The sequence below is a fragment of the Aphis gossypii genome, chromosome 3 (assembly GCF_020184175.1).
Source record: "Aphis gossypii isolate Hap1 chromosome 3, ASM2018417v2, whole genome shotgun sequence".
In the NCBI taxonomy this organism is placed as follows: Eukaryota; Metazoa; Arthropoda; class Insecta; order Hemiptera; family Aphididae; genus Aphis; species Aphis gossypii.
In genome coordinates this window covers 13,037,752-13,060,490 of record NC_065532.1, presented here as the reverse complement: position 1 = coordinate 13,060,490, position 22,739 = coordinate 13,037,752, and the positions used below count along the sequence as shown (strand labels likewise).

The following is a 22,739-nucleotide window of genomic DNA, read 5'->3' as shown; positions in this document are numbered from 1 at the left end:
CATTTAAAATAAATGTATATTTTAATATTAAGTGTTAATGTTTAACTTCGAAAAGTAATCTGCAAAAGACAATTTATTTAAAATAAAGTTAGTTCTAGTCTTTAAGAGAAGATTCTTAAACTGTACAAGCTGGGGCTTTTTTTTTTCCGAATACCCATCTACATACATCATTCAACTAGCTGATCCCGCATGGCGTTGCCCGTAACCAATTAAAAAAATGTCATTAGTTTTACTCTCTTAAAATTATATACAATTATAATTATTATTACAGTGAGTATATACAGTGTTTCAAAAAGAAAATTTTTACCAACAAAATTATTTTTCATATTTACCCCTTTTAACAGTTTTACTGTATACTCATCATGTTAAAATAATGCGCATTTGCGACTCAGCATACTGGCATACATACAGGATCACTAATGACACATTTCACGGTGATTATTTCAAAATCGAAATATAATATAATATGTTATTGATAGTGTTTTAAATTTAAACTTAACAAACAGGTATAATAGTCAACATATAATCTTTATGATACAGTTTTAACAATAACTACTTAAATAATTGTAGTAAATGCATTGTTCTAGGTTTATACAAAATTTAATTTTTTTAATTTTCACCCTTTTTAATCCCTGTAGGGGTTGAATTTTGAAAAATTCTTCTACCCCACTTTGAGAAGCTATATCTCATCGATGGATTAACAAAAAATTAAAATTTGAATGTGATGATTCATAAAAAAAATAGCCTTATTAATTTATGAAATATAAAGTTTAGGTTGTCATTTGAAAATCAAAAAATTAATAGTGGTTTATCTAATAAATATAAGAGTGAAAATATTAAAGAGTTCTACAATTCTAGAACAGTATAGATCTTAAATTTTGAAATTTTTTATTTTTTTTAAAAAGTCAATACTTTTTGAAATAATGATTGTTGTTTGATAAAAGAATCATCCTGTATAATATAGAGAAGATATATTTATAATAGTAAATTAATTATTAATTATAGTGAACAGTTATATAAAATTCATTTATTTTAATGAATTATGTATAAAATAATAAATAATACATGTATTATGTTATACATTTATACTTATTAAGATATGTGAACAAATATAATGCATTATGTATCTTAAAAAATGAAAATATAAATTTTTGGGTTTCAACTTATAAAAATCAAATTGTGGGATCAGTTACAAACTTAAACATAGCTGCACGGACCTATAAACATAAACTAAGTTTATTGTTAAGTGTACCTATACAGTAGTACCAGTCTTTTCAGTATTTTAAAATAAGACTTGAATGCAATTTTCGTGTTGCTATAAAATAGTGTTTCGAAACGTAACTTTTTGAACATTGTTTGATTACAATACAGTTGTAATTCTAGTTGAGTTAAAGCGGGAACAGAACAACCAAATGTTTTTAAACAATAATTGAAATCGGATAAATCGTTCTGCAATAAAAAAAATAAAATATGGATAATTACAATTATGTTCTATATCAATGTAAACAGATACTTATGATATTTCATTCGAAAAACGTTTTAAATTTAAGAATATTATTTTGAATAAAATATAATAGATACCTACCAAGCTATTAAAGTTTTAGAACTTTTAAGAGCCTAAAACCCCACTAAAATGGGTTAGGACCAAGTTTGGTACTTAATCTACCAAAATGTAGCCCAGTACGGCAATATGACTGTATATGGACCTGTTAAGAGGAGTTAAGTAACGAATATGAAATGAGATGATCGAGAACCTTCTTGGTAATATCTTCAAAAATATTAGGTACCAAAATACACATTATATACGCAATATAAAGTACAAGCAAAACTGAAGGCTTTCGAACATTCTATAAACAAGACATAGTCACAGGGGTAACATTTAGGCAATTCTAGAAACGTTTATGACGATAAGTAAGCTTATGTTAATTAAATAAAATTGTATATTATTATATTATATTAATTGATCCATTGCATATAATAATATAGTATATACCTATTATAATATCTTAATTTAAAATTTTAGTGAATAAAACAGCTGTTATAATACTTTTATATTCTGTAAAAGGTAATTGACTATCTATTTTAACTATCTATACTCAATGGTAATACACTGCAATATTTACAAATACATATATAACTTTCGTTTTTAAATCCGCATTTTTTAATCGTTCTATTATCATAATCATTATTATGTTTTATCAACATACATCAAATGATATAATGTAACTAATCGTAATGCATATTATATTATATTATTTATATTACCAACGCAATGCACGGTTCTAATGACATATTGTCGATGATCAAGACGTTTAAATGCAAAAGTTTAATGTACGGCAAACATCGGTATGTCAAATTTGCGTTGAATATCTTTAGGGAAACCAATCCTGAAAATATATTGTATAATAAGCTTTTACTGCTGTTACTAAATCCAAAAGGAAGTCGGTTGGTAATAAAATGGTAGTTAATGGATATAATTCGGTTGGGCATAAAAATAGAAAAAAAGAGATTTCTCATGTACGTCCTGCGTTACCTTAATAATATGTAGTCCCGTATCTATATAACTAACGGCGGGACACAGACACAAGGAAATATCCATTTGACGTGCTACGCGGATGACATTTATAAATTTTTTGCCCACCGCACCTTCTCGGGACATCCCGAAATCGCCGGTCCGACGACGGTCGACTCAGTGATGTAAAGGATATGCCAATTGTACATTGTACACAATATATTAATATAATACATAAAACCCATCATATGTTATATAATAATAATATGATCGATCCGGCCTCGCTTGGCCGGCAGCAGTTATCGCGCAATTAATAAAATAGTTAATTATTATATCGTATAGAGGTATACCTCTGAGATTAGACACCGGCAAGCCGGACATGACTTCGTCGTCCAGCCAGACGCAGTTGTCGATCCACAGACGTCTCAAACCGACGAGGTTTTCGAACAACAGTCGCAAACCGTCGGCCGAAAGGACGTCGCCGTTTCGAATCCGTAAGCTGGACAACCGTTTGCCGGCGCGCAGTGCGCACAGACTGCCGTCCAGCGAACAGTCCAAGGACGTCAAGGACTCGTAGGCGCATTCCGGTATCGCGAACGTCTGGAGTAGAGCCTCGCGTCCTTCGTCCGCCGACGTCGTGACCACTCGGTTTACGGCCAAAGTCCCGATACGTTTCATGTCACGTAACGATTCCGAAAATTCTCGCAGAAATCTCACGTCGTCGCGGCCAATAGTCAAGTTCAACGTCAAGTGCCGGAGACCGTGCAGCCCGGACACGGCCGCGAGCAGACGTGCCGGGAGGTAATTGATTTCCAGCCACTGCAGCGACACCTGCGCGATTGCGATTTTAATACATCATAATTTAACAATAAAATGTCGTTACGAATAACCAGAATGACAGTTAACGAACATATATGACTTATTTAACCCCGCGGTTATATACACAATGCTGTAATGAAGTGAAATTAGACTGGATACCTGAGTAATGACGACGTTATATTTCTCGAAAAAAAAAACAATGTTAAAAACGGCTCGAAGTTTTTTAAGTAAATTTTAGCGATCGTTCACGACTCACCTGTAGGGCCAACGCCAATTCCAGTCTGTCGTAGTCGATGGGCCGGCAAGTGTTTAAGTACGGTTTGTCCTGGCTCAAAAGGAGGGACTTGAGCCGAAGGACCCGGGACCGGACGGCGCCGAACACGTGACAGCACTGATTCAACCGGAGGCTGTCCAAGGTGCCGGCCGCGGCGCCCTGCAAGTAGCCGACGATGTGGGCGTCCGACAGGCCGGCGTTGGAAATGCCCGCGGCGGCCGCGTCCGCGGGATCAAGCCACTCGTAGGTCTGACAGTTGTCGATGCACACGTCCGACGCGTTCGGCGCGCAACCCATCAACACGTCGAAACACCCGTCGGACACGCCCACCCGGTGCAAGCGGACTGTGCGCAGCGCGAGCATCGGCCGCCGGGGCTTGACGGCCACGCACAGCCGGCCGATGTTCTCCAGGCGCAGCTCCTCCAGGGCGGCGCAGCGGTCGGTGATCGCGTCCAGGAACGAGTCGGACAGGCGGCTCTGGCCGTCCAGGTGCAGCGACACGACGGACGGCGGCCAACCGGCGCCGGCGCCGAACACCCGGCCGATGTCCGCGCGGTTCGTGCCGGCGAACTTCAGGCACAGCCGTTTCCTGCGGGGCTCGCGCAACGATTTTTTAAAGTCCTCGAACCGCCGCCGCCGGTCGTCCGCCCGCAGCCGGTGCACCGGTGCGGTGTACACGAACTGCTCTCGTCGCGACAGCGCCGGGTGCAGGGACGCGTACCGGAACGTCCTGTTGACCAGGGCCATCCGGCGCCGGTCGTCGAACGACAGGTATTCCAGGATTTCCGTGATTATCTGGAAAATTCACGAGCCATAAAAACGGAAACGCTGCTGAGATCGAGATTCGATCTTACATAATATTATATGTGTACAGTTTAATGAAGATAAATTATACTTATTATAGGCGTAGGTATTATTCGTTATTATCGATTATATCACTTATATAACAAATAACAATATATTTTTACATATATACCTATTATATGTTAATCTATTCTGTTAGTCCTAAAATAATATATCAAATTAATATATGTCGTGTACACACCTCGGGCGGTAACGTTTCCATTGCACATAGCAGTTGTCTTTTAGCTTAGGTATTATAAATTATGATAAATATTTAGTTCTAGATGCACGTTTCCTGGCTAACATTAATCCGACGTGACGAGTTATCATATCAAAACATTCAACAATAATGTACTAGTTCCAAAATCAGGAGGTCACACTAGTGAAAACGGTATGAAACGAATATTTTGGATTCCAAAAACGAAATGCGTTCGTATAATGTAATGTAGAAGCAAATAAAAATATAATAATCCGTATTAAATTGTGCCATAGGTCATTTATTTATTTATCAACCATAGATTATTATTATAGAAAAAAACATACAATATAATTAGACCAGAAACTAAGGACAGAATTAATCGGATCCCGTGTAATACCCATTAAAAGAAAAACCCTTGGTAAATCGAACTCAGAAACCCATTTCTCCCAAATTCAATTTTTATCTTGACTTTTTTTTATTGTTCACGGATTTAATAATAATTGATAGAGAAAAAATGTGATAATAGGTCCATTAATCGATTACCATAGTTTTATAGGTATATATAGGTAAATAAGACTAAACATATTTTTTATTTTATGAACATAAATAATCACCTATACTTCTATAAGTATTAACTATTAGTTGATATAGCTATTTTAGTTATATTCTAAACGTACCTACCTACTGTGTAGAGTGCGTACAGTCTATTTTATAATTAGATTGACTTTGATTATTACAATAAAAACTATTAACAAACTTTAAACATATTATAACGATAATAAATTTAATTTTTATGAATTAAAGAAAATTGAAACGCTTTGACCCGGGCACTAATTCTGATATAACCTTTGTAACAAAATAGGAACGAATTCGGACGTTTTGGAACCAATTCGGATACACCGATTAAAGGTGTGACCAGCGTTGTGAATCGAATGCGTCTGTCACGATACGAAAAGCGACGATACCGGGTGTTGTAACCAGGTGGAGTCATTTAAGGGGTGGCAACTTGGGCATTTACCCTAGTCTAATATTTACACCGACTTTAAGTCGGCACATGTATATAATATACATAGTCTTATTTTTAATAAGAATATTAATATAATATTGTTATATTTTGTCAGTTCATAACTACAAACATACTTTAATTTTAGATATTCCATATTATTATTATTCTAAACGATACTGCGATGTTTCCTTTAGGTGTATAATGCGTTTGTAGAATGATGGCAGTTAATATACACTGTGAAAAATACGAAAAACTAGTTTTTTTTTTTTTTAAAAATGACAGCAAGTGGCTGTGTGCTGAATAAGAAAAATAAATTTCACAATTTTTACTTTTTCATGCATATACATTAATAAGGCAACGCATCAGATTATATATGTGAAATTTTGAATTTGATAACTTACTCCATCACCTAGAAATGTCCAAAAAGTGATTTTTTCAAAAAAACGGTATTTTGTATTTTTTGACATTAAATTTTGAGATATTCCATATTATTATTGTTGTAAACGATACTGCGATGTTTCCTTTAGGTGTATAATGCGTTTGTAGAATGATGGCAGTTAATATACACTGTGAAAAATACGAAAAACTAGTTTTTTTTTTTTTTAAAAATGACAGCAAGTGGCTGTGTGCTGAATAAGAAAAATAAATTTCACAATTTTTACTTTTTCATGCATATACATTAATAAGGCAACGCATCAGATTATATATGTGAAATTTTGAATTTGATAACTTACTCCATCACCTAGAAATGTCCAAAAAGTGATTTTTTCAAAAAAACGGTATTTTGTATTTTTTGACATTAAATTTTGAGATATTCCATATTATTATTGTTGTAAACGATACTGCGATGTTTCCTTTAGGTGTATAATACGTTTGTAGAATGATGGCAGTTAATATACACTGTGAAAAATACGAAAAACTAGTTTTTTTTTTAAAAAATGACAACAAGTGGCTGTGTGCAGAATAAGAAAAAAAAATTTCACAATTTTTACTTTTTTATGCATGTACATTAATAAGGCAACGCATCAGATTATATATGTGAAATTTTGAATTTGATAACTTACTCCATCACCTAGAAATGTCTAAAAAGTGATTTTTTCAAAAAAACGGTATTTTGTATTTTTTGACATTAAATTTTGAGATATTCCATATTATTATTATTCTAAACGATACTGCGATGTTCCCTTTAGGTGTGTAATGCGTTTGTAGAATGATGGCAGTTAATATACACTGTGAAAAATACGAAAATGTAGTTTTTTTTTTTAAAAAATGACAACAAGTGGCTGTGTGCAGAATAAGAAAAATAAATTTCACAATTTTTACTTTTTTATGCATGTACATTAATAAGGCAACGCATTAGATTATATATGTGAAATTTTGAATTTGATAACTTACTCCATCACCTAGAAATGTCTAAAAAGTGATTTTTTCAAAAAAACGGTATTTTGTATTTTTTGATATTAAATTTTGAGATATTCCATATTATTATTGTTCTAAACGATACTGCGATGTTTCCTTTAGGTGTATAATGCGTTTGTAGAATGATGGCAGTTAATATACACTGTGAAAAATACGAAAAACTAGTTTTTTTTTTTAAAAATGACAACAAGTGGCTGTGTGCAGAATAAGAAAAAAAAATTTCACAATTTTTACTTTTTTATGCATGTACATTAATAAGGCAACGCATCAGATTATATATGTGAAATTTTGAATTTGATAACTTACTCCATCACCTAGAAATGTCTAAAAAGTGGTTTTTTCAAAAAAACGGTATTTTGTATTTTTTGACATTAAATTTTGAGATATTCCATATTATTATTGTTCTAAACGATACTGCTATGTTCCCTTTATGTGAATAATGTGTTTGTAGAATGATGGCAGTTAATACACACTGTGAAAAATACGTAAATGTAGTTTTTTTTTTTTAAAAAAATGACAACAAGTTGCTGTGTGCAGAATAAAAATAATAAATTTAACAATTTTTACTTTTTTATACATGGACATTAAAAAGACAACGCATTAGATTATATATGCGAAATTTTGAATTTGATAACTTACTCCATCACCTAGAAATGTCTAAAAAGTTATTTTTTCAAAAAAACGGTATTTTGTATTTTTTGACATTAAATTTTGAGATATTCCATATTATTATTGTTCTAAACGATACTGCGATGTTCCCTTTAGGTGTGTAATGCGTTTGTAGAATGATGGCAGTTAATATACACTGTGAAAAATACGAAAAACTAGTTTTTATTTTTTTAAAAATGACAACAAGTGGCTGTGTGCTGAATAAGAAAAATAAATTTCACAATTTTCACTTTTTTATGCATGTACATTAATAAGGCAACGCATCAGATTATATATGTGAAATTTTGAATTTGATAACTTACTCCATCACCTAGAAATGTCTAAAAAGTGATTTTTTCAAAAAAACGGTATTTTGTATTTTTTGATATTAAATTTTGAGATATTCCATATTATTATTGTTCTAAACGATACTGCGATGTTTCCTTTAGGTGTATAATGCGTTTGTAGAATGATGGCAGTTAATACACACTGTGAAAAATACGAAAATGTAGTTTTTTTTTTTTAAAAAATGACAACAAGTTGCTGTGTGCAGAATAAAAATAATAAATTTAACAATTTTTACTTTTTTATGCATGGACATTAATAAGACAACGCATTAGATTATATATGCGAAGTTTTGAATTTGATAACTTACTCCATCACCTAGAAATGTCTAAAAAGTGTTTTTTTCAAAAAAACGGTATTTTGTATTTTTTGACATTAAATTTTGAGATATTCCATATTATCATTGTTCTAAACGATACTGCGATGTTTCCTTTAGGTGTATAATGCGTTTGTAGAATGATGGCAGTTAATATACACTGTGAAAAATACGAAAATGTAGTTTTTTTTTTTAAAAAATGACAACAAGTGGCTGTGTGCAGAATAAGAAAAAAAAATTTCACAATTTTTACTTTTTTATGCATGTACATTAATAAGGCAACGCATCAGATTATATATGTGAAATTTTGAATTTGATAACTTACTTCACCACCTAGAAATGTCTAAAAAGTAATTTTTTCAAAAAAACGGTATTTTGTATTTTTTGACATTAAATTTTGAGATATTAAATATTATTATTGTTCTAAACGATACTGCGATGTTTCCTTTAGGTGTATAATGCGTTTGTAGAATGATGGCAGTTAATATACACTGTGAAAAATACGAAAAACTAGTTTTTTTTTTTAAAAAATGACAACAAGTGGCTGTGTGCAGAATAAGAAAAAAAAATTTCACAATTTTTACTTTTTTATGCATGTACATTAATAAGGCAACTCATCAGATTATATATGTGAAATTTTGAATTTGATAACTTACTCCATCACCTAGAAATGTCTAAAAAGTAATTTTTTCAAAAAAACGGTATTTTGTATACCTTGACATTATATTTTGAGATATTCCATATTATTATTGTTCTAATCGATACTTCGATGTTCCCTTTAGGTGTATAATGCGTTTGTAGAATGATGGCAGGTAATATACACTGTGAAAAATATAAAAAACTAGTTTTTTTTTAAAAAAATGACAACAAGTGGCTGTGTACAGATTAAGAAAAAAAAATTTCTAAATTTTTACTACTTTATGCATGTACATTAATAAGACAACGCATTAGATTATACGTGTTAGTATGTATATGTGAAACTTTGAATTTGAAAGCTTACTCCTTCTTTAAGGATTGTGAAAAATTTGTTTTATTTGAAAAACGTTATTTTGTAGTTTTCGACATTAAATTTGGAGTTAATCCATTATAGTATTGTGTTTAACGTAACTACCGCGTTATTTTAATGTGTAAAGGTTGTTTGTGAAATGATGGCAGTTTGTTTACCCTCTAAAATAGTAGAATACGAACAACTTTTGTGTTTTAAATAACTGATAACAAGTTTCTGTACAATTTTGAATTTTGTAGAAATATTCAAAAAAAATCCACCATTAGATTCAAATTGTCTTGTATGGTGAAGATAACTGACATTAACCCCAATAAGTAATCAGAGTAAAAATATGCAATTCCATAGTTATCGCCGCTCTTATATTTGGTATTATAATCTTGTTTTTTAACTACACTCGTCTCTGGCATTTTCATGAATAAAGAGTGTTAAATAAACTTTATTGAATATACAAACACATATATTTTTTTAAACTACATAACACGTATACAATTTTTATTACTATTATATAAATAACTATAATAAGTTGTAAATTTATTAGCTAATAATACAACTTGTAATATGATCCTAGTTGACGCTTATAGAACCTTAAACAATAATAATAATAATACTTATAATAAATAATATAGTATGTACATTGTGTAATAGTCTCATTATTTATAGAGATTGTATAGGAAATGTTTTATTATTATTTTGTTGCATTATATTTGATCATAGTCCTAAATATAGGTAGGTATTTGTAAAACGTATTTTTTTGGCGTGGAGAAGTTAAGAAAAAAAGAAAAGAAGAAAATCCAAAAGCCGAATTTTTCAGCACAATAATCAATAATCGTATACATATTTATACATATTAATAAATATAATAGTATTGTGGAAACTTGTATACTTATACTTATATAATATCATAACGTTGTTATTTCGAATGTGTGCAGACGTTTATATGGCACTCGTCTATCGATAACTGTTAATATAATATATCAAGACTCCGATCAACAGACAATATACATAATATTAATAAGACATTGCTACGTTAACGCGGTAGTGTGTTTTCTTTTACTATTAATATGAAATATTTATACAATATTTTATATGCAATTATATAAAATTAATTGACAGTGTTCATATAAATTATAATTATATATAGATGTTTCGGACATGTTTCCGCGTTTATTGTTTTATATACATATGCATTAAGTAATATTATATATTTTGTACAAATATTCTATATGCTTAAAAATATTTACCGAACTGCGAATGCATAAAATGCGTTTAACGAGCACAAAATATATTACATATTATTTTATCGAGTGACGTTCGTCATTTATACATATGATAATATTATGATGACGATGATAAATTGTCTTCGGCCGCTCTCGGGGTGACATCACCAAGTCAATCGGTCAGTGACATCACACCGAAAGCACAGAGTCCAAATAGTCACTTTACAATTAATTATATTATCATAGGTACTATAATAATTGTAGTCGTATTCATTATAAAAAACATAAGTCATAATTATATAGTTTATAATAATTTACGGTTCGGACGCTTAGTTTTATACTAGCTCATACATAAATAATTAACATAATAAAAAAATATAATTATAATTAACATAAATTATCATTACACATGTTTGGTTTTTTTTTATCAATGGCATATATATATATATATATATATATATTATATATATATATATATATATATATATGTATGTATGTATGTAGGGTGTACAGCAATAACAGTGTAAGTGTATTATTATTATTTTATTGGGTTACGTGTAAACGCGTTTTGTGTCCTCAGTCTGTGTCGCTTAAACGATGATAATAATAATAATAATAATAACAATATATTATATACAGTACACGTGCGATATTCGTCATCTATATGTACTGTATCGCAAGATTTTCGTTGTCGTCGGCATTATCGTCATCGTCATCATCGGTAGTAGTTTGAGCGGCTGCCAATGGTGTACGTGCTCAGCGGAATGCAACCAGGCGAGAACGTCATTTCGCCCTGCTGTTGTTCGTAATCCACATCGTAGTAAATTCCGCTCTGATTCTGTGTGTAGGTGAAAAAAAAAAGGAAAAAAAATTAGTATAGAAAATAATATTAAAAAAAGATCTAAGGCGACTGTCGCGTAAATATAACATTTAGGATAAACAGTTCAGTGAAAAAATTAAGGACAAAGTTGCTATACGATTGAAAAATGCTAATCGTGTATATAAGTATAAGACATAAAATATATTTCACGTTTTTCAGAATTGTTATCCTTTTGTGCGTTGGTTTATTTTCTTCGGGCTTTATTTATTCGCGTGTACATAATAAATATAGGTACAGACCGTATTTCATAGATAAAGATTTTTTGAATATGATTGTAGATCCGGTGAGGGTTTTAGATTTGTAATAGAGATTTGAAGGAGGGTGGACTCCTAAAATAATTCCTATGATATGAAAATAAATCAACTTTGGCACGTATTTAATATAGATCGTACCTATTATAATACGAGTGATATTACAATGTTTTTATCATTCATGACGGAATGTCTTGCAGGAGATATACCTGAGAGGAATCGATTAAGTTTACATGACTATTGCCATATTTAACATGTATGATATAATATTATGTGCACACAATCGGGCAGGTTACCGTTTTACATATACAGTTATGAAATACAAATAATAACAGTGTTTTACTACCAATCTGACGAATAACAGTCAGTCCATAATAACCGTCAACTTATTAAAATATTTAAGAAAAAAAAATCAATCTAGATGCGAATAATAATAAAATAAAAATAAAAAAATTCATCCGATGTCATTCTACCGATGACTAGTCAGTTTTTTTACGTCCATCGAAATACATTTTTTAATTTTTTAAAACAAGTAGCCATGCTTGTAAACGTTAATTAAATTAACGAATTTATTGATTATTTTTTTTTTTGCTAATAAAATACGTTTGAAAATAAATATTTAATGCGATTTCGTCGAGTAAGAGTTTTTCTTTCCCATAACTTTTATTATTAGCAAACGTTTATAAAAAGCAACAAACAATACTCTATACGGAGAACTAGAACGCAACGAGTTTGTATTGTATAATATATATACATATGGTTGTCAATTTGTCATCGTTTTTTTAAAAACGTTTACTACGAAAACTGCAATCGAAAAAACTATTTTTCTAGTATAATATAATATTATAATAATTGTGTATACTTAAGTTTTTTTTAGATTTGGTGTGAAAATTGGAATTAATTCTAGACAGTTTATAAATAAATGTATTTCACTAATTTAGGTTCTCTAAAAAATTTCAATAAGTTCATTATTAATTAAATTATTTGTTATTTCAGTTTGATAAACTCGTCTATAAGCACATTTGTAGTTTGCGTCTTTAAATATTATACAACGCATATTTAAAATTTTTCCAAAAGCTCACATTTTTTGAAAGAATGATTTTACTTTCAATATTAATATCACCTACACAATATAGGACAGATAAAAAGTTATATTTAAGTGGAAGAAGACGAGGTTCAAACTATTTATTTGATAACATACCGACCAGGAATGTTTATGTTTGACTTTATGAACTGCAGCGCGTATAGCAAGATTGAATTAAAGTTTTTTTTTTTTTTAAAAAAAAAAGAATTTATGATTTTCATATTTTGTTAATATTTGAAAAATCAAAATTTGGTAATTCTGCCGATTATTTTATTTTATTACTACCTATTATTACTATTTCCTAAACACGTTAAAATCGTGTATATACTAAAATATAACCATGGTCCATGACTCTACGAGTTTCAGTTCGTGGTTCGGTGACTCGATCCAAAAAACGGAAGGTGGCCCCATGACCTACGTTATAGTACCGTCCGACATTTTTTTTGGTAGATAATCAATTAATGGTCACAGTTAATAGCTCTTTGAACGCTGTATAACGACGAAGTATAATTTAAGCCGAGTATAATATCATACGAGGAAATCCGTTCCCCGCGGTTTTGTCACGAAAAAAAAAATGCTCCGAAAATTCATCATCGCATATACCATATTTGAGCGGGTCGTGAGCGGAACATAAATATTGTACACGACAAACAATACGTTTATACATAATGGACGAGTATAGGTATATACTTACGGCCAAGGAAGATCTACTTTTCGGTCTGGACGAAGTCTGGAAGCTGCGTCCTAGCAGATCGGTCCGGTCCTCTTCCTCGCTGGTGCTCGACTCCGGCGTGCGGAATGCGTGCGAAATCGTGCTCGTGCCCGGCGGCCGGAGCCTGGGCAGCGGCATCGGCGCGCCGGCGTACCCGAACATGTTGGACCGCATGGTGCCGTTCACCGGTTCGGGCTGAAAATCAATCGAAGGATTACGTCCACGGACATGAGAATGATGATGATTATTATTGGAAGAGAACGCGAGGAACGCGGCAGACGGAATTCGCTTTGCGAGCTCACCGTAATATATAATAAGACAGATATATATAATAATATTTATCGTCTGAAACAATCGTCCGAAATAATTACAATATCCGGTTTTCTATTATAACCGACGATATACGATATATGTGCAACTGGAATGCTTTACTTGCTGCGTTCGACAAAAAGTGGTGTTTAACCCGAATTCAACGCACATATAGATCACTAAACGTGTTGCCGTTTAATATATACGTATTGGTAATGGATATTGTTTGATCACAACCATTCGCGCCGTATAAATTTCCGAACGAGTAGGTACCCACATATTATTATCTATATAATTATAAGTATAGGGTTCGGGTGTTTATAATTTATGAGCTACGAATTTGTGTATAATTTTTTTTTTTTTTTTAATTTTACGATAAACTGTACGAACACTTTATTTTCGCAAACACAATAATCGACAAAATCGACAATCGCGTAGCCCCGAGTGACCGCGGTACAACAATAATAGGTATATTATTCGTACGGTAAACGACTAACAGATAATTTGGAAGCATTATAGTTTATAGGTATTCGCTATATATTGTCGCGTTTATATGCAGTAGTTAATGCGCGTAGAGTTAGTTCGAGAGTTGGGTGCATATAAACGCATTTAACTATAATGTGCATTTATTATTTAATTCGATTCGTCAAATCGAATTAACTCTTAATCCGCGATTAAGAAATGCACGTAAACGCTTTAATGCGAATTAATACGATTATTAGTGGGGGAAATTTTAAAACGCCGAATTATAAAATAATATAAAAGTAGTTAGGTACCAATCACATATTTTGGTTATGGAATCTAAAGTAGGTACCTACATATTATAAAGTATGGTTTAAAAATTTTTTTAGTTTTATTCAAACTCTAATCTCGATATTTTAGGTGCATATAAATGCGCTTCTTAATGCACATTTAACTACTGCACGTAAACGTGGTTTGTGTGTTTAATAATATTATGTACTCACGGCATAGTGGTTGGCGTGTGCCATGGCGTCCGCGATCTGTGCCCACCTCATGCGGTCCTCGATGGACACCTGGTACGGCGGTCCGCCGATCACTGGCGTTTTCACCGTGCTACCGCCGGTCGGCATGTACCCGAACACGGGCGAACCGACTTTCTGTTCCTTGTTCCATCGGCGGCTCCACGCGCACAGACACACCAACGTCAGCACGATGATGGATATGGCGGCCACGGACGAGCCGACTGCTACGCTCAACACTTCGCCGTCGATCTCGCACTGCGATCCGTAAAACGATCCCGAACACCTGCGAAGGTAGAGGAAAAATACGTTGTAGAGGTATAGATAAATAAAAAATATATAAATACGTAGATTTCGTGCCATTCGATTTCGGTTGCAGTTTTTTTTTTACTAAACGATGGCGATATAATAATATTATAAATTATATAAATATAACAGTCTTAAATAATTATTAAATATACCTAAATAAAACGTGCGATATGCAAGTTGGTATCCGGCGAGGTCTACTGTAACGCTTATTTTTGATGTCTCGACGTTTTTAATAATACACTTTTTTTTCCATCTTAAACTGCCGAGAGTTGACTATATTATAACATTTGCGTGTACATGAATTCTATAAAATATTGGTGGGGGGGGACTTGAATGTTTCGAATTGATGCGATTTTATTAATCAAATTTTATTTTGCTATTTTATGAAAATGTTGTGGCCACTAGTACCTACACTCGTATGTATTATGTTAGTTACAATATTTATACAATTATTAAAATGTGGATTTTTAAACATATTTTAATGCTGATGAAAACAGTAATATAATTGACTTAAGTTTTGAAAAACAATAAGACCATTTAATTAAAATGTTTAATTTCAACTATCTAGGTATTTTTTACTACGTATATTCACAAAAAAATGAATACCATCGACGTTTTGTACTGCCTATATAGAATAAAAATGGAATTAAATTAAACGAGAACTACTTATATATAGCATACGAGATAAGTATGTGCTTGCACGGTGCAATTGTGTAGTGTAGTACAATATGCAGTAAAAACTATATAACAATAAAATTATTTAAAACATTTCTATGTATTCTATTCGCATATATTAGACACCCATGAAATTGCGAACAAATCGTTTTTTAAGCTCCCCTTGTATTTATTAATGTGTATATATTATTATATTTTACAATAGTATTTAGTCCTGCACGCCACACGTGTCTTTGTTCGCAGATTGTCATCGATATTATTATTAGTAAAATGGTATTGAATTCAGAGCAAAGATATGAAAAAATCGATGTAAAAATTCACACCGAGTTGTTCAGTGAAAACAATACTAAAACAGATTATTTTCTATAGGCAAAAATATTTAGTCGTATATACCATAATATAATAATATAATATTATGTATGTTATTAATATAAAGTAGCTAAAAAAAAAAAAGTTAAAATTTTAGAATCATTTAATACGACATTGTAGTATACTCGATATACCGTTAACCACACACACACTGTGCACTCGTGCAGCTAACCGGCTATCGTAAGGATGTTATACCTATGGATTTCGTGGGCGTCTATAATTGACGTCGGAGTGCGGTTTTCATGCGAACAGAATCATATAATATATGTATAATGTATATGTATATTATACATCATCGACTACGATTATAACGACGACTAGTGCACACTGACCTACAATTTTTTGTCGTTCCTACTGCGATCGCGCATTTTATTGTCGTGACGACGATTTGCCGACGAGTTCGTCCTGCAATGCATTGCCGCCTTATCTCTTAACTAGAACTACAATCGTGTAAAACGGTAGGACCCACTTCCGCCTAGTGTTGCGTATTAGCTATTGTAAATGACGCCGTTGCAACGAACAAAATGCGTACAAATGTGTAGTGTACCAATCGTATTGTTGTGCTACAGTAGCATAACTATGGCGCGAGGAATTTGGATATTGTATCCCATTTATCATGAATACATTTATGTACATATTTTACATTACTGTTTTATAGAAATAACACAAAGAAAAATTCCATTTTCGTATGCTAGTTGTACGTAACTATAATAAGTAATAAGATAATATATTATACAACTTCGACATTAACTTAAACATTATTGCAAGGATATATTTAATATTGTTGTATTGTGAAATGAAAATAATTCACTGAGCGACGAAGCCATATCAGAAACTTTGTATAATGTATAAAAGCTATATTATCAATTGTACCAAGTGAAAATTTAAATATTATGTAATTATTTAATCATTGAATTAATATGTTTGCATATATTATATTATACAAATAATACAATGGCTGTATTGAAATATATTATATGATAAATATAAAATGAAATTGTTCTTATTTCTTTTTTTTTTTTTTTTTGAGATAGAGAGAAGGGGGGTGGCGAGTAAAAGATAAAATGTACAAAAATGTCATTTTTAGTAAAAAGAATCAAATTGTGCTATTAATTGATTGTGTAATTTTTCACATTTTCAACATGCTTTTAGGGGATTACGAGGGGATGTAAGAAATTTTGCAAAATATTCGAATGAATTGGACAGTACCTATTCGTATAATCGTAATACTATGTACACTATTAAAATATTTCATAATAATACTATTTTTTGATAATTGATGTAAAACGCAATACCGTCGATTTCAAAACACAAATATCCAACATTATTTTACAAGAAAAGTGTGTAAACCATAATTTAAGATATAGTAATGGTAGGTACTTACTTGCACACTGGCTGTCCTGCCTGGAAGAAGCATTCTCCCCTGAGGTTGCACTGGCCTGGGTCGCACGTTTCGCAGGTCCGGCCGCTTCGCTGAGCGTTTCCGATCCACGGGTCCCTGTAGCCGTCTGGGCACGCGCATTGGAACGTGCCGAACACGTTCGTGCATTTGCCCAGTGGATGGCAGTCGTTCAGTTCCGGGCTGTTACACTCGTCAAGATCTATACACGAATCACATAAAAAAAATATATAATATACTTCTATGCGCCTGATGTTTTTACATGATAATATTATATAAAATTATAATACACGTATAGGCGTAGTCAGGTTGACCGCAGATAACAAAAAACATAGACATTTAGGGCATTTTTCAGAGTTACGTGAAAGTTATATTTTAAAAGATTCGAATATTTCCTCGTTTCTGAACGGCAATTATACAGGTTAACAATAAACATTTTAGTAAAAAGTACTCGTTTGTTGCAGGTTCGATATTTTAAAATGTAAAAAATGTAAATAATTATTTTTTTACAGATAATTAGGTACGATTTATTTTATTTGTCTGAATAACAATCCATACAGGAAAGCTAGTGTGGCTTAAAATATATTATTTATTTATTTATAAATGTTATAATTGTACACCTACTTAAAATGTTTGGCAAAAATAAAATTGAAATAATTACGATAATGGTTAAATTCTACTTTATCCGTAACTACCCTCTACAACGCCATATAAAATATAACAAATCAAAGTCAAGCTCGATGTCAGCTCAAAGTAAGTACCGTGAAGTTGCGATATGGCGCCGACCGGCGAATCCACCCACAGGCCACTAGTGCCTACGTTGTTGTTGCGCCTCTGCAGCGCGCCCGTCAGTTGTTTTTGCACGTCCTGCTTGACGGACGACCTCAAGTGTTCTGCGTTCTCAGTTAACTGTACCGTGGCATTGACCATGACCGGCATGCCGGGTGTAGTTTTGGACATGTACACGTTGTTGATCTTGACGCCGACGAACGTATCCGAAAACGGTGTCATCGAAAACGCCGAATCGATCTGCAAAACAAACGTTTCACATTAGTTTAGAAAGATTAGTTAATTGTTAGGTAGATATACTACGAGTATAGGTATAAGGGATGTAATCAGGAATTTCTGATTGAAGTTAGGTATATTTGTTGAAATATCAACTCTCATGAACAAAACTTAATATACTAACTATACTTTTTATTAATACTGATCAATGCTCAAATAAGTTTTGAGAGGACGAGGTGCAACTACTGAACTATTGAACACCTATTGAATGAAAGAAAAAAAAACTGAGAAAAATCGCAAGACATAAATCAATTTCAATTCTTTGTTTCCTCCGCAACATTGACAATAACCTATTTTTATTTAATTTATTATATTTATTATTAATTGGTGTTTATTATTTTTTTTTATATTTTGTTATAATACAAAGAATGATTCGCGAGACACGCGCGCCGCTGCTTATTCGTTAATAGATCATAAACTAGAAACGTTTAAATTGTCACAGAAAACTACTTACGATATAGTATATATTTAACCGAACAACAATGAAAATTACTATACATTCGATACTTGTCGATACTAGGTAATAATTTGTGCAAAAACTAAAAATATGTAATATAATATAGACAATATAGTCGCAAAAACTGAAACTGATTGCTCCCTTACCGCTCTAACTGCTTCGTGTTCAAGTTGTTGGTACTCTTGGGACTCGGAATCCTTGTATTTCTCTGTCCACGTGATCTTATTGTCATATAACCGATCAACGCGTAGCGAAAAAACGATGGATACGATTCCTGAAAAAAATTGTTGAATAAAAATAGGTACTCACAAATACAATCATAATGACATTATTAAAACAGGTATTAGAACAGGTTTTTTTTTTATCACACTAACATACAGTGACCAATGACCATTTTATTTTGTACGAAAGAAAAAAAAACGAAATAAAAAATGTTGGTTTAGCTCTAACAATAAATCTAAAAAAAAAATAAGTAATTTCATATTTTAAAGATATTGTGGAGATAAGAGACCGATTTTTGTTATATGAGATGTATTGTTGAAATTGACAATGACCATATTATACGGATTAATTTATTATTATTGTGTACTATGCAATACGAAATGTCTCATATTTATGTCATTGACGATATATAAAAATGTAAAAAAGTTTTGATTCGTTTTACAGTTATACGAATATTATAATATTGCGTTAAGCCAATGAATCTTATAAAATTGGAACGTACCTACTTATAATTAGACAATAATTTAATAGAATCCAACATCATAAGTACTCACTGTGACACGGGTCCCGGTGCTTTCGCCTGCTGTATCCGGGCCTGCAGAGGCACGAGGACACGCCGAGTTCAGTTCGGCACCTCTCATGCTGCGCCGCATCACATGTCGTATCATCACCCACGATGCAAGTGTCGATCCTCACTGGTGGGTGTGTGGGTCGCTTCCAGGCTGGTGCTGATGGTTTACCACCGATTGGCGGTGACGGTGCCGGTGATCCCGACGGACTGGACGCGCCGTGTGGCTGCAGCACTTGACTGACCGAATATGATCTAAAATCGAACACACGACAACAAACATTAAAATATTTCAATTATTAAAAGTTACAATATCTCAAACGTTAAGTATTTAACTAATAAAAATATAAAATAAAATGTCATCTTTTTAGAGTTGGAAAAGTTATTCAACAAAAATGAGGATTTTGATATGTTGAAGAACATCAATATTAAATTATTTTTGGAGAACAAATTAATGTGCATGCTTTATCAAAAAACTTCGATAACAATGACCTGTTATTTTACGGTTTAAATTAATACATATTTTTTAGGAAGGAACTCAATTCAATAAACCGTCTTTGAAGGGCCCTCCTCTGTCCTATTTACGTCTACGGTCAGTATTAATACGCAATTATAGAATATAATATTATTTGATATATTTGATATATCGTTAATAGTAATTGTATATTATTATAATATTTTATCGCGCCAACGCGATGAGATATTTGGTACAGTATAACTACAAGTTTGGTTCGGAACACTTTTTAAGGACCTTGAAGATTATTTTCAGACCGTCTCGAGAGAAAGTATCCCAACGATCATTATACCAGGAAATAAATTAAAAACAATCATTACATTTGTCCACACACCCGTTACACGATGCATACCTTTACTCGTCTGTAAATTTTTAAATGTGATCCATGTATATAATAACAACTGTATCTTATGATATTCATACAGTAATTATTAATTTACTAATTATCCAATAACTCACATTCCGTTAAGAGCTTGATGCGTTTAATTTAGAACTGATGAAAATATTTATTTTATAGCCTGTTTACCAGCTGCCGGTATACCAACGTATGAATCATATTATATTTAATAATAACCAGGTCACTGGGATTCGGATGTTTATGCGCTAAAAAACTTAAATAATATATTATGCATTTGAAAAAGTTTCGAAATATAATTTTAATTATTTTTTAATTAATTTGATAATAATTACAAATGAAAAAAAAAGTCGGCAAGTGAGTACCGCTCTGCTGTACATTAGGTGCTGTATGGATCATTATTATATATTATAGGAGTGTTAAATTTGAATCCAATGATAGTTATCATTGTATACGAAAAACGATTCTGAACGAAGATGATTTGTCAGCCTAGGATATAATTTCTAGTGGTTGGTGAAAAAGGTGGTTTAAAAAAACCAGCTTATATTAAAAAATATTTTGAAAATTAAATCACGTAAAGAAAACGCGAATCTTAATAACTGGTAAAATTTTCAAGTATCTACGACTTATACTTTTTGAATAATAACAAATATTTAAAATCGTTTGAGGATAAATCGTTATCATTACGCTATTTCGTTAAAATTTAAAATTCAAACGCACTTAAAATTTTTCCTATAATGATGCTTCGAGTTTTCTCTATAGATACTTGAAGGTAAACTTATGGAAAACTTAGTGTTGTATTTTTAATCCTTAGTTATAAACACAAAAAATTTTATGATTTTTCAACTTCAAATATTTCGCAAATATTCATAATTTTGACGAATTTTCGTCAAAATTAGAACTTCAAATGCTAATAAAAAAAATTGTGCCTATGTATTCTTATAATTTTTTAATCACTATAAGAATAACATATGAGGAACTTTGTATTAAATTTTCAAGTATTTTGATAGGGCCAAAAAAATTTTATCGACACTTCAAAAATATTTTTTCAGAAAAATTGAAAATTTCAGTTGTCTATAAATAGCTCAAAAAAAGTCAAAATATTTTGAAATTTAAATCACGTAAAGAAAACGCGAATCTTAATAACTGGTAAAATTTTCAAGTATCTACGACTTATACTTTTTGAATAATAACAAATATCAAAAATCGTTTGAGGCTAAACTGTTATTTACTAAACTACAATTTTTTGAAAATTTAACTATATACGGATACCACTGACATTAACATTTGGTGAAAATTTCAAGTATTTTCAGTGATTAGTTTTTGAATTACAACCATAAAAAAAAATCGATTTGGTCGAAAACTGGTTTTGCGTAAAAATTGCCGTTTTTCCGTCATTTTTTTTTTGTTTTTCTCGATTTTTTTGAAAACTGTTGGAAAATGTTAACTTTTTACCTCTATAATGCACCAAGGATATTCACTTTTACATCGGAAACCACCCCCATTGTTTGAAATTGGAGCATTATTTCGACTAGTTATGCTGTACACAGACACAAAAAAAAAAAAAACAAAAAAAAAAAAAAAAAAAAAAAAACATACATCATTGTAAAATCAATACATTCTTCACTCCGTTCAGAATCTAAAAAGTAGTCTTTTAGTTTAAAATATTCAATAAATGAAATATTTTTATAGTATGTCAAGAATAAAATATATTAATTAGTAATTTCATTAAAAAAAAAGATGAACCAAAAAAATTTACTAACTGACCCTATAACGTTGTATTTTGCGTAAACAATTTTTAAACAATTAGAGATAAAACATGCACTAAAAATATGAATTCCATCATCAGAAATTTGTTTTGAATCAGATTTTTTTTATTTACTTTCCGAACAAAAAAAAAAAATGCAAATGCATAAAAAGTCAGAATTTAGAGAAAGTGCAGAATTGCGTTCTTCAACGGCATAGCGTAGTATGTGCTTGTTTTGT

At 31.6% G+C, this 22,739-nt stretch overlaps 2 protein-coding genes across 3 annotated transcripts in view; both read right to left on the bottom strand.

The window, feature by feature from the left end:
- Window positions 1-1,218: 1,218 nt before the first annotated feature.
- On the bottom strand, window positions 1,219-4,939 carry LOC114126843 (uncharacterized). Of its 2 annotated transcripts, XM_050203210.1 has the most exons (5): window positions 4,651-4,937; window positions 3,588-4,400; window positions 2,863-3,343; window positions 2,266-2,387; window positions 1,219-1,449 (listed from the first exon to the last, which is right to left on the bottom strand). In XM_050203210.1, exons 1-5 carry the CDS (start codon window positions 4,669-4,671, stop codon window positions 1,243-1,245), a joined length of 1,644 nt encoding a protein of 547 aa, XP_050059167.1. In that variant the 5' UTR covers window positions 4,672-4,937; the 3' UTR covers window positions 1,219-1,242. The 2 variants fall into 2 exon arrangements, with proteins under 2 accessions (XP_050059167.1, XP_050059168.1); XM_050203211.1 differs by lacking the exon at window positions 2,266-2,387 and having other exon boundaries at window positions 4,651-4,939.
- A 5,554-nt stretch (window positions 4,940-10,493) lies between these two features.
- LOC114126396 (uncharacterized) overlaps window positions 10,494-22,739 on the bottom strand; it is a 36,007-nt gene continuing 23,761 nt past the window's right edge. The window contains exons 5-11 of the mRNA XM_050202992.1: window positions 19,871-20,139; window positions 19,241-19,368; window positions 18,334-18,601; window positions 17,558-17,774; window positions 14,806-15,106; window positions 13,514-13,726; window positions 10,494-11,442 (exon numbers count right to left, since the gene is read on the bottom strand). Of these exons, the coding sequence (XP_050058949.1) occupies window positions 11,320-11,442; window positions 13,514-13,726; window positions 14,806-15,106; window positions 17,558-17,774; window positions 18,334-18,601; window positions 19,241-19,368; window positions 19,871-20,139 (1,519 nt within the window). The 3' untranslated portion in view covers window positions 10,494-11,319. The remainder of the gene's footprint in view (window positions 11,443-13,513; window positions 13,727-14,805; window positions 15,107-17,557; window positions 17,775-18,333; window positions 18,602-19,240; window positions 19,369-19,870; window positions 20,140-22,739) is intronic.